Source organism: Centropristis striata, chromosome 14 (genome assembly GCF_030273125.1).
Source record: "Centropristis striata isolate RG_2023a ecotype Rhode Island chromosome 14, C.striata_1.0, whole genome shotgun sequence".
NCBI lineage: Eukaryota > Metazoa > Chordata > Actinopteri > Perciformes > Serranidae > Centropristis > Centropristis striata.
Window position 1 is genome coordinate 31062442 of NC_081530.1, and position 15239 is coordinate 31077680.

General features: G+C 39.8%; 1 protein-coding gene across 1 annotated transcript; it reads right to left on the reverse strand.

Moving 5' to 3' along the window:
• Nucleotides 1-609: 609 nt before the first annotated feature.
• Nucleotides 610-14729, reverse strand: LOC131984345 (voltage-dependent calcium channel gamma-6 subunit-like). The gene is made up of 6 exons (XM_059349212.1): nucleotides 14526-14729; nucleotides 11246-11356; nucleotides 10927-11035; nucleotides 4233-4307; nucleotides 1603-1740; nucleotides 610-833 (listed from the first exon to the last, which is right to left on the reverse strand). Exons 1-6 carry the CDS (start codon nucleotides 14727-14729, stop codon nucleotides 610-612), a joined length of 861 nt encoding a protein of 286 aa, XP_059205195.1.
• Between the last annotated feature and the right edge of the window lie 510 nt (nucleotides 14730-15239).

Genomic DNA, 15239 nt, shown 5'->3' on the forward strand with positions numbered 1-15239 from the left:
TCAGGTATATTTATAGTCTTATTTTGAGTTTGATTTTTGCAGATTTTGGATCACTTTAGTAGAAGTGGTTTAGTTTCAGGCTCAAATAATGACACTGAGGGTGTCAAAACTGTGCAAGTTTGACCCAAACAGTATGTCAAAATCACCTTATCTTGTTATTTATTGAATGAATGAACAGTAAATTGCCTCCAAACCCTGCAGGATAGTAAGACAATACAGGACTGTTTCCCAACCACATCTGAGCATTAAGATCGCCTTAACTGATCAAACTAAGAAGGGTATTTCACTGTTTAGCACCTAGCTGTCTCCATGTTGGTGAACAGGATGAACTTTAACAATATTATGTTAGATTACGGGTCACAAATCAAAGTGTAGTTATTATTAACAGTTGGGGATCCAGAATGAGTCAATGAGAAACAAAGATATTTCACCCTAAACAAGAAGATAATAGGACAGCTTTGTGGATGTCAAACATGATTCCGTTAAGTTCCGTTAAGAAAAAAGCAGATCTCTTTGCTAGGACGTCTTTGGGAAACACCCGCGCCCCTCTGCACCCCCCCTCCCGTCAAACAGGAAGAGCAGATAAAGTGCATCTCCACCTCGGGGCCCCTAGCTGCTGCTGTCGTCCCTGTTAGGGAGACACCTCTGCCAGGGGCTGTAGGGCAGCGCCAGCAGCAGGAAGAGGACGCCGCCGACGATGAGCACGGCCCCCGCACAACCGATGCACGACACCGACCAGGAGAGCTCGTGGTGGAGGGGAACCGTGTGGTCGGTGGCCAGGAACGCCAGGACAGACTGGTGGAAAACCATCAGAGAGGAGAGCACCAGGACACCTGTGGAGGACGCAGAGGTTGTAATTAGGGCCGGGACTTTAACTAAAAATTGACGCATTTTAATCTCACTTATTTTTGCACCGCAGAACGTTTCTCACTGGATGAGTTTCAGGAGGACCGATTATACTGGAGCACCAACTAGCGTTGATGAGTTCAGACAACAACAAACCACAGTGAACATGAAGGAAGAAGCTGATGAGACCTTTGGTTGGCCCCGTGGATGATGGGACATTTAGTTACTAAAAACCAACGGATGGAAGCATCCATAAGAGCATGGTTGTGTTGCTATGCAACAAGGAATTCACATGTCACCGCAGCACATCCAGCCTCAAGTATCACCTCAATGCTAAACATATAGCAGCTAGCGGTTAGTGTGGTAGCTAGCGTGGATTGTGTTTTACTTAAAAAAACAAAGTATTCTAGTTTACAGAAGGTCTACCTACCTATAGGCTACCTGGATTTATGAAATGTACTATATTACTACTACTACTACTAAATATGCTATTGCTACACTTAATGGCAAAAATTGCATTGGTCTGTTGGACAAAATAAACAATATTTTTGTTGCTTAAGCTTATGTATTCAGTCATTATTCAATGGTATACTAACAATCCATGTGAAAAAAATTACTTCTCGCTGTTCTCAGGTCAAATATTTATATGCGATTAAAATGTGATTAATTAATTACAAAGCCTCTAATTAATAAGATTTTTTTAGTTATAATGTCATGTGCAGCTTTTTGATTTGAACACATTTACTCTTTACTGACCGGACAGAATGAAGCAGATGGACGCTGGCTTGAGGAAGAACAGGATCTCTTTACTGAGAGACATGGTGATGCATATGGCCCCCATCACCATCAGGAACAGGCTGAACAGAGCCAACATGGCCGCCGCAACGTTCAGATCTGCAGGGAAACACGACAGATGTTGTCATAAACTCCAACATTTACAAGATTAGCAACTCTTGTTGTGTTAGGACCTGGATAGATGCAGTGGTGGAATGTAAAAAAGTACAAGTAAAATTAATTTACTTAAGTAAAGTGCATGTATCTTCAAATTGTACTTGAGTATTTTCCATTTTATGTAGCTTTATATGTCTACTCCACTACATTTTGAGGCAAATATTGTACTTTGATTATGTTAAATGGATCATGTTTTTCATTGAGCTGAAAAGTAATTAAAGTTGACAAACATGTTTATAAGTTAAATCACATAAAATCAATTAGTTAAAATTAAATCTACTTGGACAACAGTAAGATGCTGTTTACATAAATGCAGCAATAATAAAAAAAATCCAATAATATATTTCGAATATATAAAACACCATTCTGCAAAACGAGTACTTTTACTTTGGATACTTTTAGTACATTTTGATGCTAATACTTTTGTTCTTCAGTAAGTTTTGAATGCAGGACTTTTACTTGTAGTGGAGTAATCTCACAGTGTGGTATTAGTACTTTTACTGCAGTAAAATATCTGAATACTTTTTCCACCACTGGATAGATGAGCCAGATTAAAAGTAAGTTTGATTTATTTTCATGTTTAATGTTTCAAGTACTGAGCATTAACATTTCACATCGGGAACAGATTTTACTTTTGTTATGCTAAAACTTTATTGGTTTATTTTGATTAATGTCTTTATAGATGAGCAGTAAGTTGGTTTAGGCTGTACGAGGCTCTGGGTGGTGGTGGCATTGACTTATTAGCTGCTATCAGTGGCGCCTGTGTGGAGAGGAATTGGGGATTTCTTTTAGTTGGGAAGGTCGCCACGAGGAAGACGGCAGAGGCAAGAAATGTTGGAGATAAAACACTGAGAAAGTGGTTGTGGGAAGCCAGAATGGTGGCTTGGCAGTGAGTCAATTACACACACACCAGATAGGAAAAACTAAACTCACCAGGGGAGGTTTTCGATCATATCTTTACGTCTAATGCATCATGTAAGGAGAGGCAATTAGTTACGGGTTTGTTGGTCTTAGCTTGGTAGGATTTACCACAAGCCTGGCTTAGAAAGCAGCTTAGCAATTCCTCAAAACTCCTCAAAAGTTCTAGGAAACTGCATTTAAGGCTAATACATACCATATATGTGTTCTCCCTCCCAGGCCTGCAAGAACAGAATTACATCATTCTTGTTCAATTAAAAAAATTCTCTGTTCTTGACACAATATCTGGGAAGAACTTTTTTCTTGTGTGTTGTGATTGGTCAGAAATTCTAATTTGACGTGTGCTGCTGTGGGATGGGCCCTATGAGAATTCCCCAGTAGTTCTGCACTTGATTTTCTCATGAAGGATGAAATGTCCTCCCCAAAACTAACTTTGTTCTTATTCTTGCCACCTTGAGAAAATGCACAAATTTCTCTGTTCTTGCGGAGTATGTATTAGCTTTTAAATATGTGCAAGAACTGGAAGTTCACTTTGTAACGTGAACACTGCTGCAACAATTTCAGATGGGCATTTAAGTGATTGCTCCTGCAAAAACACTGTGAAATACTGTGTCAAAGCATTATAAACTTCTGATAAAACTGAAGAATCTTGGATATACGGCTCGAACTAGACTCTGTGCATTGCATTTCATCTCCTTATGCTGCAGAGATATTTTCAGAAATGATACTTCTGCAAAGACACATAAACAACTCTGTGAATCTCTGCAGAGAAGAGTGTTGTATAGGCTCTGGAGGCTGCAGAGGCGCTGATGCACAAATCTCCAAAATCTCTGGAATCAAAATTGGTTCATCAACTAATACAAAGGGATAAAAGAAAACATGACAGCCATATTTGTTTACTTATGCTCAGAGTTAAGGATCTGAATATTTTAGTTTGCTCATTTTTATAAAGGTCGTCCTGTGTTCATTAAAAGAAGATTTACATGACGTAAGATATCTCTGATCTCAAATCACAACAAGTAATTCCATTGCTGTATTTTATACACTCACAGCTGTATTTATTAAATCACTGATGTGGAACCAGAGAACAATAGCATCTAAATGTACGTCTGTCTTCCTTCATTCAGCGTAGGGCACTGTGTGATCTTAATACATTATGGAGCTGCCAGTGAAATGAGAGGTTAGACGGCAGCTTGGAGACACTTGAACGCAGCGTAGGCGGAATAGATTTCAAACACTCACAGAGCAGACAATGGCCAACCTGAAAGAGTGCAGCGAGGAGGTGAAGGGAGACGGGAGAGAAAAGGACAGGACAGAGAAAGGCAGGGAAGAGATGACAGACGGGGGACTGAAGGAGAAAGAAAGAGAGCATCAGAAGAGGAAGAGGAAGGGGCAAAGAGGGCGCAGAGAGAGAGAGAGAGAGAGAGAGAGAGAGAGGTGGAGGATAAAGGAAGGAGGGAGTGGGCGGGTGAGGTGGGACAGCGGTTCAGAGAGGCCAGAAGAAGTACGTGACTCACTCTTCTGTGTTGTCTTCTGAAACAACACGGCATTTTCCCCCGTGGTGAAAAACTTGAAGTAGGTGCAGTTTGTTCCTGCAGGAAGAAAAAGATGGAGGAAGATAAAACAGCTACTGTAAAACGAGAGAAACATAAACATTGACACATAATCTTGATGAACATTTGGTAACACTTTACAATAACCAACTAAGTGATGTTTATAGATGGTTTATAAACCAATTATTAACATTTACAAAGTGCTATATATATTTAGTCATAAAAAAATTTCAACCAACTTGTTACAGTGTGTTCAGACCGGACGCGTAGCGAATATTTCGCGCGACAAGATTACATACAAAGTCAATGCAAACACGCGAATAGACGCAAATTTTTGCCGGCTGCGCGAATCGCGGGTTTCGCGCGACGCGAATGCCGCGATTGACACGAATGTCGCGGCGCGAATGAAACAACGCGAATTCGCGTGAGTTCAATAAATTCAACTTTGGCGAAATATTCGCGTGATGCTGTGTCGGGACAGCCTATCAGCGTTGAGATTCTGGACGACAGTGACGTCATGCATCCCGGGAACCCGCCTGTTCCGGAAAAATGGAGGAGAAACTTATTGTTGCGGTCTGTGGGCTTCCCGAGCTTTTTGACACATCATCACCCTCCTACCGCAACCGGAACCATAAAAATCTTGCCTGGAGGAGGGTGAGTGAGGTCACCGGTCTGCCTGGTAAGTTGTGACAATGTGATTTCAGCTATCTGTTGTAGCTATTTCTCTACAAAGTTAGCATTAGCATTAGCAGCCTTCGCCGGCCGGCATATATAATTCGCGAGTTATTTACTCGCGCGAGTGACGCGAGTAAATTCAACTACTCGCGCGATCAACTCGCGCGAGTAACGCGACGCGAAAATTCGCTACGCGTCCGGTCTGAACACACCGTTAAAGGTATGTGAATCATTTAAAAAAATGGTAACACTTTACAATAACCATCATTTATAAATGGCAAACAGATAGTTTGTTAACATTTAATCATCATTTATAAACCGTATATAGGCCATTTAGAATGTAAATACATATCTTTATTTATGTTTAACTAACTAAATAATTTATAAATGGCAAATAGATGGTATATTAATGTAAGTTTATAGTTACTTTACCATGAACAAACAGTTAAATTATAATTAATAGTTTATTAACAGTTTTAGTTGCACTCATTATAACATTTTAACACCATATTAAGTATGTTAATGATTTTTTTTGGTAACACTTTACAATAACCAACTAAGTGATGTTTATAGATGGTTTATAAACCAATTATTAACCATTTACAAAGTGCTATACATATTTAAATATTTAAAAACACTTTAAATGTTTTCAACCAATTTCTTAAAGGTATATGAATCATTTCAAAATCATTAACATACTTAATATGGTGTTAAAAATGTTATAATGAGTGCAACTAAAACTATTAATAAACTATTAATTATAATTTAATAGTTAATGGTAAAGTAACTATCAACTTACATTAATATACATATATATATCAATCAATCAAACAAACTTTATTTATATAGCGCTTTTCATACATATGAATGCAACACAAAGTGCTTTACACAAAAAAAATAAAAACAGACAATAAAAATGACAAAACCCACCCCTCCCTTCCCCACATACACATCTGTATGTACACATACACATACATGCACACACACGCACATAGACACGCATGCACACAAATATATATAGATATATATATAATATATTTGTCATTTATAAATGATCTAGGTAGTTAAACATTAATAAATGATGTATTTACCATTCTAAATGGCCTCTATATGGTTTATAAATGATGATTAAGCATTAATAAACCATCTGTTTACCATTTATAAATGATGGTTATTGTAAAGTGTTACCGAACATTTTATTGACATTCACGCAGCCTCGTCGCTCTCGGGCCTGCACCCTTTACTTTCAACAATCCTCCATCAAACATAATCAGCTGTGATCGACAATGACGAGCTCAAGGTGACAATCCGACGCTTCCCGCACAATTAGCATCGTTCTGCCGTCCTGATGATGATGTGTTACAGCAATTAGGAGATCGGCCGTCAAATAGAATGTGACACCTCTATCTGTTTCCTCGCACATTTACACACACACACACAAGCGAGGAAAGCACGCACACACATCAGTCTTAATTAGTGTGATCAAGGCCCGATCCTCAGAGTGTTCTCTTGTTGTTTTCTTCCCCCACGACAGCTTTCAGCATCAGCGCTCTGAGAGAGGCTGCACTCACATCCCATTGACAAAAACTCAAACCCAATCAACAAATAAGGGGTCTTTGTAACTGGCCACTTGGGTGATAATTGGATTTTCTCTTTGTACTCAACAATGGCATGGTCCATAGTCAATTGGTGTCACTAATGGAAATAAAAAAATAATTCTGGGGGACACTGAGGCCTAGAAACATACAAACCCAACAATTCAAAATATTGAGATGGTGGACTGTTCTGCTGGACTCTCAAAGAGGCAGGTGCTGAAGTGGAGCAGGTATGTTTAGACAGCCAGTATGTGAAAAAACACCAGAACAGGTTCATGTCCCGTGTGGAAACAAAAGTAAACGACTTTTAACATAACTTCCATTTCTTTGCTTCAACCTCGTAACTAAACTCCTCAAAAAAAATTTTGGAAATGTTATTTCGGTCAATTATTTATTACTTTAATATTATTAATTGGTGTTGTATTTCATATTGTTAGATAGCCTGATTATTCACCTTTACAACAAGGTACAACTTGTAAGGATCGTGCTTCTGTGGAATGAGCAACACAGCTAAACGTGTTGGTAAAGCCCACAACAAATGTGCCAAAATCCCCTGCAATATTCTTAAGTTGCCCTATTGCACAGGCCGTATCTTGAAGGGACAAACAATGGCACGTTGAGCATACACAAACTCAACAAAGTTGCAGGACCCATGCACATGAGTCCTGTCAATATCCATCAGGTCACGCGCCTGCAGCACCTCAAAACAAGAACACCAAAAGGAGAAACCTGCAGGGCATCTTGGCACATTTTTTGGGCACTACCCACACGTTTAGCTGTGTTGCAGCTTCCACAAATGCACGGTCCTTACAGTTCGTACCTTGTTGTAAAGGTGTGTCAAAATCAGGCTTTCCAACAATATACAATCGACACCAATATGTATTAATAAAGGGGAGAAATAATTGACTGAAATAATGTTTCCAAACATTTTTTGAGGAGTTTAGTTCACTTCCAGCTTTTAAGTACATTAATTTACAGTTTAAACTGTCGGTTTTGTAGTCTAAATTCACATAAACACACACAACTGCAAACCGAACGTGTATGTATAATGACGTGTGCGCTGTTTTATAAAATGCTCCCGTTTTCACAAAACTACGTGAAATTACGACAACTTCTTGACCAAATCCAAATGTTAAGAAGTCCTGGTAATTTCACCTAATTTTGTGAGATCAGGTTGGAAAAATCATGTTTTATTCTAAACATTTAAGCATGTTCTGTCCTGGGATGCCCACTGACCCATGGAGGTGGTGGGAGAGAGGAGGACGGTGGCTCACCTGTCATCCATGCTGGAGAATGACTCCCATCCCTGCAGGACATTATAACACTGGAGACTCTTCAGCGATACACTGCTTCACCCAAAGTGTGAAGGAGTGACATCACAGGTCACTCCTTCCTGCAGCAGTCAGACTGAACAACCAGCAATGACCCCACCAGACCACACACACAAAAAGTGACAATAACTGCACTGTAATGTACATAAACAGGTATATTATCACTGTGCTATATCAGTATTTTTCTCTGCAATTTTCAACTGTTCGGTGGGTCCGTCTATATTGTATAAAGTGTTATAATTTTATTGTTTAACCCTTTGATGCACAACATATTGACACCCCTTCTAATGCACAACATGGGTCAAAATGACCCACATTCATTCCCCATGTTATTTAATGCTGCTGTGTGTTTCTGTGCTTGATCTTTTTATGATTGAATATTCCAAGTATTCTTTAAATATCTTGTTTTTGATAACAACAGATCGTTATTTCTATTTTGCTTCTCATACTTTATGAAGAAAAAGGTTTTTGTATTATTACATAGCTAGCCACTTGGCTAAGTAGCTTGCTAAGCTAACTACTTAGCCAAGAAGTTAGCTAAGTAGTTAGCTTAGCAAGCTACTTAGCTAAATACTTAGCCAAGAAGTTAGTTAAGTAGTTAGCGTAGCAAGCTACTTAGCCAAGAAGTTATAGCTAAGCAGTTAGCTTAGCAAGCTACTTAGCTAAAAAATGGGCATGGGTCATTTTTCACCCATGTTGTGCATTAGAAGAGTAGCGACACAAGAAGGGATTTTATTTTTTAAAAATAATAAAATTAGGATGTATGATGATCAAAAACAAACTAATTTGGGGAAAAGCTGGAATACTGAATGATGAAAATAATTTAGATAGAAATAGATATAGAACATAAAAACTCTGTCGGGTCACTTTAGACCCATGTTGTGCATCAAAGGGTTAAAGTGTAAATTATTTTTTTATATTTCTTGTTTAAATTGTTAATACTTGTATATATTTCTTGTTATATTGCTTGTTGCTATTTGTTGTGATTTTATTGATTTATTTCTATTTTTGCAGAACCCTTTTTGCTGCTGTAACACTGGAAATTTGTAGAAATGTAGTAGAAACTACAAATACAAGCTGAAAGTGAGCATAACATGTTCCCTTAAGGACACGATGTGAAAATGACTCCTACATTGCCCCTTTGCATTCGAGGGATCCGGTCTGACAAAAACACACAGAGCTCTTGGTGAACATTTGTCAGTCTGCCTCTCTTTCACTTTTTATATGAGTCATTCTTCTAAAGGGAAGCACACTCAGGTGAGTCATGGCCAAGGGGAGCAATACTGCAAATAGCTTTAATAATCTTCTTCCTCACTCATTTGAACCTTCCATGCTTCATTATTTTTATTAGCTGTTCTTGCAACTGTAATAAGAAACTAATAAAAATGAGACTGTAACAACCTAAAACCGGAATATGATGGTGCACAGCAGAAGAACTGCTTTCAGACAGATTTTTGTTGCCATTTTTCCCCCTTTCAGAGGCTTCAGTGGGCTCAATTTAAGGCTTATATCAATTGGTATCATGCCATGATATCTTGTCGGGTAGTGAGTGTAGTAAAGCACCAAAGTGGTCTATTTTAGTGAAGACATGTCGATTTTTAAATCGTCCCTCTGACCTCAAGATATCTGAATGAAAATGGGCTCTCTGGGTACCCACAGGCAGTTTAAGGTGAAACCATATTGTTTTCTTGTGCATCAGAATGTATTTTCGCCTACTGTATTTGAATATTTCTGCATACTTGGGCCCCTTAACAGTTCTGTAATTGCATAATCATGATTATTACATGTTTAATTCAATTAAAATGTGCATACAACTTTTTACCCTCGCTTATAAAAATGTGTTTGTATATGAACTTTACAGAAACTGCCTATGAGTATCTTTAAAATATTTTATTTTGTTTATCGCGGGATCTCGCGGTCTCGCATACGTTTAGGATTATCGCCTGATCTCGCGTTGACGCCGAGCAGAAGACGGAGCAAAATGGTGGCCGTTCCGTTCCGCGCCCGGTGTAAATCCCCAGTTACGCCGGGATTCCACTGGATGCGTAACGACTCCGAAAGGGGTCCGTCTGCAACGGCTGCGTATCTCCGCAGTCCGTCAACACACACCGGATCCGTCTGTGTCGGAGCTGTTGCGGACTCCCGAGGACGCACGAGATCTCGCGAATTCACGCCTAATCAATTGATATAACTGGAAGATAATCAACATCTGCTCGTTAATGACTGGAGACAAATCCGGCAACTCCGTCTTAACGAGCGCTAACGAGGTCGGCCGGCTCGTTAACAAGAGCCTCTTGTTAACAAGCCTTAGTGATCTCTGTTTGTTTACAACAAGCACTGGAGTGAGTGGTGTCAGTGGGGTGAAAAGACGAGTGAAAACCTCTAACCTGTTGATTTCAGGTCTTCAAGTTATGAAATACTATCCGCAGTGAACCCGAGGTATTTTATTTTGAAAATATACCGGATGTTTTATTTTGTGTCTGTGCACGACTTCCTGTCCTGAACGATCTTTTCTGTGCTGAATTTATGCGTCGTGCTCCGTCGTCCGACAAAAATAGAAGCTCTGCGCAAGTGTTGAGGGCTGTCGGATGGCCCTGCGTCGTCGGACTCATTACGCAGCGGATCTGCAGTCGGTGGAATCTCACACATTGATTATAATGGGTGCGTAACGGCTCCGACGACGGATCTGCAGCCGTTACGCATCCAGTGGAATCCAGGGGTTAGAGCTGAGGACTTGTGTCCCATGACTTGACCCAAAAGCAACTTGTGGTCTCACCCTTTCACTCACACACCGTAACAATGACTCATCAGTTGTTCAGCCATCAAACAGTGAGCAAAGCATTATTTGTGCAGCCAGAGAATTAGGTAAAGCTCTCATCTCATTCATGCTAATTCTCTCCCTCGATCTGAGGCGTCCAACAAGCTCCAGAGTTTGTCAAACGTCCAGTCAGCCAGCAGGTCTGTCAATCACCAGCTCATAGCTCCAGTCAGCCATCACAGCAGTCAGTCAGTCAGACAGCCATCCAGCCAACCAAACGGCCAGTAAAAGTGAGTCACCTCCGGGTAATTCAGCAGGTCCGCAGCTCTCTCTCTCTGGGTCGATATCAGACACCCACAAGGTCTTTGTGCAGCCCTTCCACAGGCCGTAGTGAGCTGTCAGACACGTCTGCAACACCACACAGGGTTTTTATAAAGACAAGATCAGCAGTAATATTATTTTTCCATCCATCAGTGTTTCGCTTTAGACACCAAACAGTGATTCATGTCTGGCAGGAAATTGCTCTTTAGTTGTGGGTTTTGTCCCCATGGTTTTTGTACTGCAGGCAGTATGAGATAAGTCATGAACAGAAGTTTATTGTTGACTGCAGGATTTCACCTGGTTGTTGTAGAAATTCTTGGGTGGCGCCAGCTCCACCCAGAACTCTGTCCCCACCCCGAGGACGGTCAGGACCACGCCCACGATGGCCACGAAGAACGCCAACTTGATCTGGTGAAGATACAACACAATATATTACAATAAGGTACAACAACAGTGTTGTGCTAGTTCACACTTCACAAAAGATTGCTCAAAGATCAGTTCACACAGATTAAAATTAACTTTAGTTCCTGTTCTTTGCTCACAATTTCAAATTTTCAACTAATTTTGCAGTTCCAAAACATTCACTACTTCGTGCTCATTTCTTTGGTTCTGCAGCTGTTGTTCTTGTACAGTTTGTTCTTGTGATCATTCACTAGCAGATACTTCGACTAGATTAGACGGATGCTTCAACTTGTATCATTTCAAATGTATTGCTGGTGTTGGTGATGTTCTAACGGGATTTTCAGTCACAATTTGCTTTTAAAAGTGGGTGTGTTCATTTTTAAATTGAAATCTGAGGTGATTTCTTCAAAAAACTTTAAAATATTTATATGAAGTGTTGTCAGCAGTACCGGTAGCTGTGTTGTCTGAATTGCCAGTTCCACTAGGCATGCTGGTGTTATTGTAGTCTGGCCCCACATAAATAGTGTTTCCCACCGCTTAAATGTGTCCTGCAGCACCCCATTACATGGTTAGGGTTAGGGATGAGATTTTGTTCAGGTTTAGGTAGAGGAAGACTGTCTTCTCCTAAAAAACGAAGCCTTATGTCGTTGGTACAGCAGCTTATTACGACAAATATTAACATTTACCTCTTGTGGCCATAATAATTATGTAAGAATACTGAGTATGAAGAACAATTATAGGTGGCTGATTCAAGCAAACACAGAGCTTTCTCAGTGTTCATGTTCATTTAACCCATTTAAGCTGGAAAACATTACCGCATTTCTACCATTAAAACCGGGGGCGCTCCTGCGTTTTTCTACCATTAAAGCCGGGAAAGCGGATACGTCGTTTTGTAGTATTTGTAGTTCTTTCCACCTATTTTCAGTCTCAGAATACATGTGGGAGTGTCGCAATGCATCACGGGACTTTTCCAGAACTGAAATCATGGTGGAAGACGACTATAGCGGAGGAGCTCAGATATAACAGCTATAAGCTCTCAAATACTTTTTGAATTTCATTATTATTATTTTATTTATTATTATTATTATTTTAAAATCAGCCAGAGGTTTTACAGGCATTTTCAAAAGGCGTTTTAGGCCTAAATGGGTTAACATGTTGTTTTAGGCTCCATCGGAACTATAACTGCATTGCATAGCTATGTCGCATTTTGCGTCACACATATGACTAACGTAACTACCTCACATTTATTATTATATGCTAAACTATCTTTTCCTAACCATGTTATTTTGTTGCCTAAACTAAACCAAACTGTGACCAGTTCACAACCTTAACCATGTGTGTAAAATTATGTTTTACGTATGAGGACATCTTGATCTCCTGCTACAGGTAGCAGTGCTAAATGATTCGTATTCGAGATGGAAACATGCAAATATAACTTCTTGGTTTCAGTCAAGTAGTTGGAAAAGTGATACAATCAGTCTAGCATCCCCTAAAATATGAGCATATTCAATGAGCGCTCTTTAAGGTGTTTATTTGAAACTGAAATCTAAATTGCAAAAAATAAATCACAAAGAAACTAAATGAATTTCCAAGAGGTTTACATGCACACAGTTGGAAGAACTGTGTAGCTGTTTTCATATCTAACTTTTATCTGAATATACTCCCTCTGTCCAAGTTAAGTTGATTTAACAAACTGCACCCTCCTTTTATTTCAGGCTCCTGCATTATTTTAGTGTCTGTGGGAGTTCAGCACATAGGGGACGGACATTAAAACTGGACCATAATGTGCTGTGATATACACACAGAGAGAACAAGAGAGCTGGTTAATTAAGATGAGCTAGGAGTGGATATCCTACTCTAAAGAATAATACCGAAGGGAAAGAATAATCTGTTGTTTTTAATGTCCTCGCCAGATGAATATCTCCCCCCCACCGAGCAGCAGGCAGAGATGTGTGGGTGGACTCTTGTGTGGAGATGTTGAGGGTAAAGATGTTTTTTGAGAGGGAGAACGTTCTGTCCTGTACTGTGAGGTAGATTAGAGCATCAGGAAGAGTGTTAACTCTGTGGAGTCTTATAGGGCTATTTGGTCCATTTTTGAATCCTTTTCATGTCTTTTTGTGTCTTTGTAAATCATTTTGTGTCTTTTTTGGTCATTTGTGTATTTTTTGTCATTTTGTGTCTTCTGTGGGGTTTTCTGATCATTCTGTCTTCTCATTTTGTGTCTTTTTTGGTCATTTTGTGTCTATTTTTGGTCATTTTGTGTGTTTTTTAGTTATTTTGTGTCTTTTTTTGTCATTTTGTGTCTTCTGTGGGGTTTTTGGTCATTGTGTCTTCTCATTTTGTGTCTTTTTTGGTCATTTGTGTCTTTTTTTTTGTCATTTTGTGTCTGTTGTTGTGGTTTTTTTTTTAGTAATTTTGTGTCTTTTTTGGTCATTTTGTGTCTTTTTTGTCATTTTGTGTCTTTTTTTAGTTGTTTTGTGTCTTTTTTTGGTCATTTTATGTCATTTTCTGGTCATTTTGTGTGTGTTTTTTTTCTTTCAAAACACTACCATGCTCAATAAAAAAAATTAAATGTTGCAAATGTGAACAAAGGTTGCAAATATAACATATGAGAGGGTTCCATCCAGTCCTATCATTTTATACTAAATATATTTGAGCTTGTCTCCAGTTTTACTTGATATATCATCATCAAACTGAAACTGGCCTCATGGAGTTTACAGCCAGAACTTTAGAGGTAAATTTACAGTAGGGCTCCACGCTGCTTTGTTTTCTAGTCTGGATGTGATGAAGAAGTATGAATGATTTGGAGCTTTTGGAGACTCCAGAGTGTTAAAGTCCTCTGAACAATTTGTAAATGTGTGAGGAAAATGTCATGAAGCGATGAAATTGAAGAGCCTGAAATCTCCGCCGGCTAAGTCATCTTTCAGCAATTATACCCCACCTGCAGATTAATCTCACGCTTCTTTAACGTCGGTTACATAACATTTTATCCCTGTAATTTCAAAGAACTGCATTTGATATTTTGCAAATACTTTCATGTGCTCTGGTGGAGTGTTTCCTGCCCTGCGGACGAGCCTGATCTGGGCTGAAAAGGCAGCTGGATGACTGATTGGTTCCATTAGCTTTCAAACAGCCTGAGGGAGGACACACAGCCACACAATCTGAAGCCAGTCACCTTCCCTTCTTGGGCCTCACTCATGGCGTGTCCGGTCGACGTCGTCCTGCGGCGTTTGTTCCCCCCAAACGTGCTGCGTCCGGTCATGAGGCCGGTCAGCGCCGCAGCACCCTGGGGTTGTCCTCCCGCCACGCCAGCCGTGCCGGGCGCCGCCGGCCCGATGGTGCGGCCCTCCTCATCAGTCACAAAAAAGGTCGACCACATGCTGTGACAAACTGGAACGACTAAGACAGTCAAGTGGGATTCAGTTTGGCAGCCGAGCTCTGAGCGTAATTATAAAAAATTGAACACGGGAACAGAGGAAAAACTGTCGTGTATTCTCAGTTTGTGCCCATAAAGAGAACAGAAAAACACCTGAGGCTGGATTAGAGTAAAAAAAGAGTCAAACAGGTGTATCTGTACAGGAAGACAGAGGTAGAATGATGAACTATGTGATAACTACCAGAGAAAAACCTAAAAAGTGAACACACAACATCTCTGAAAACTTTATCAGACGAAGGCAGGAATCAGCCTTTTCTTCAGGAAAAGCCTCAGGAAAAATGGCGGCTTTGACGATAGATGCAAAACGGATAAATGAATCATCGTGAAAAAAACTAAATAAGTGTAGGAAAGTGTAGCCACTGAGAGTGTGGAGAGGTAGAAGTCAGGCGTGGATGAAGTGAAGCTTCCTGGAGATGAAAAAGGAAACAGAAAAGAAAAAGAGGAGAAAGTAAA

Coding starts and splice junctions, on each gene's coding strand:
- LOC131984345 (XM_059349212.1), bottom strand. CDS start 14,729: ATGTGGTCGACCTTTTTTGTGACTGATGAGGAGGGCCGCACCATCGGG. Junction 11,357..14,525: donor GTGAGGCCCAAGAAGGGAAG/GTGACTGGCTTC, acceptor TATCTTCACCAG/ATCAAGTTGGCGTTCTTCGT. Junction 11,036..11,245: donor AGAATTTCTACAACAACCAG/GTGAAATCCTGC, acceptor GTGGTGTTGCAG/ACGTGTCTGACAGCTCACTA.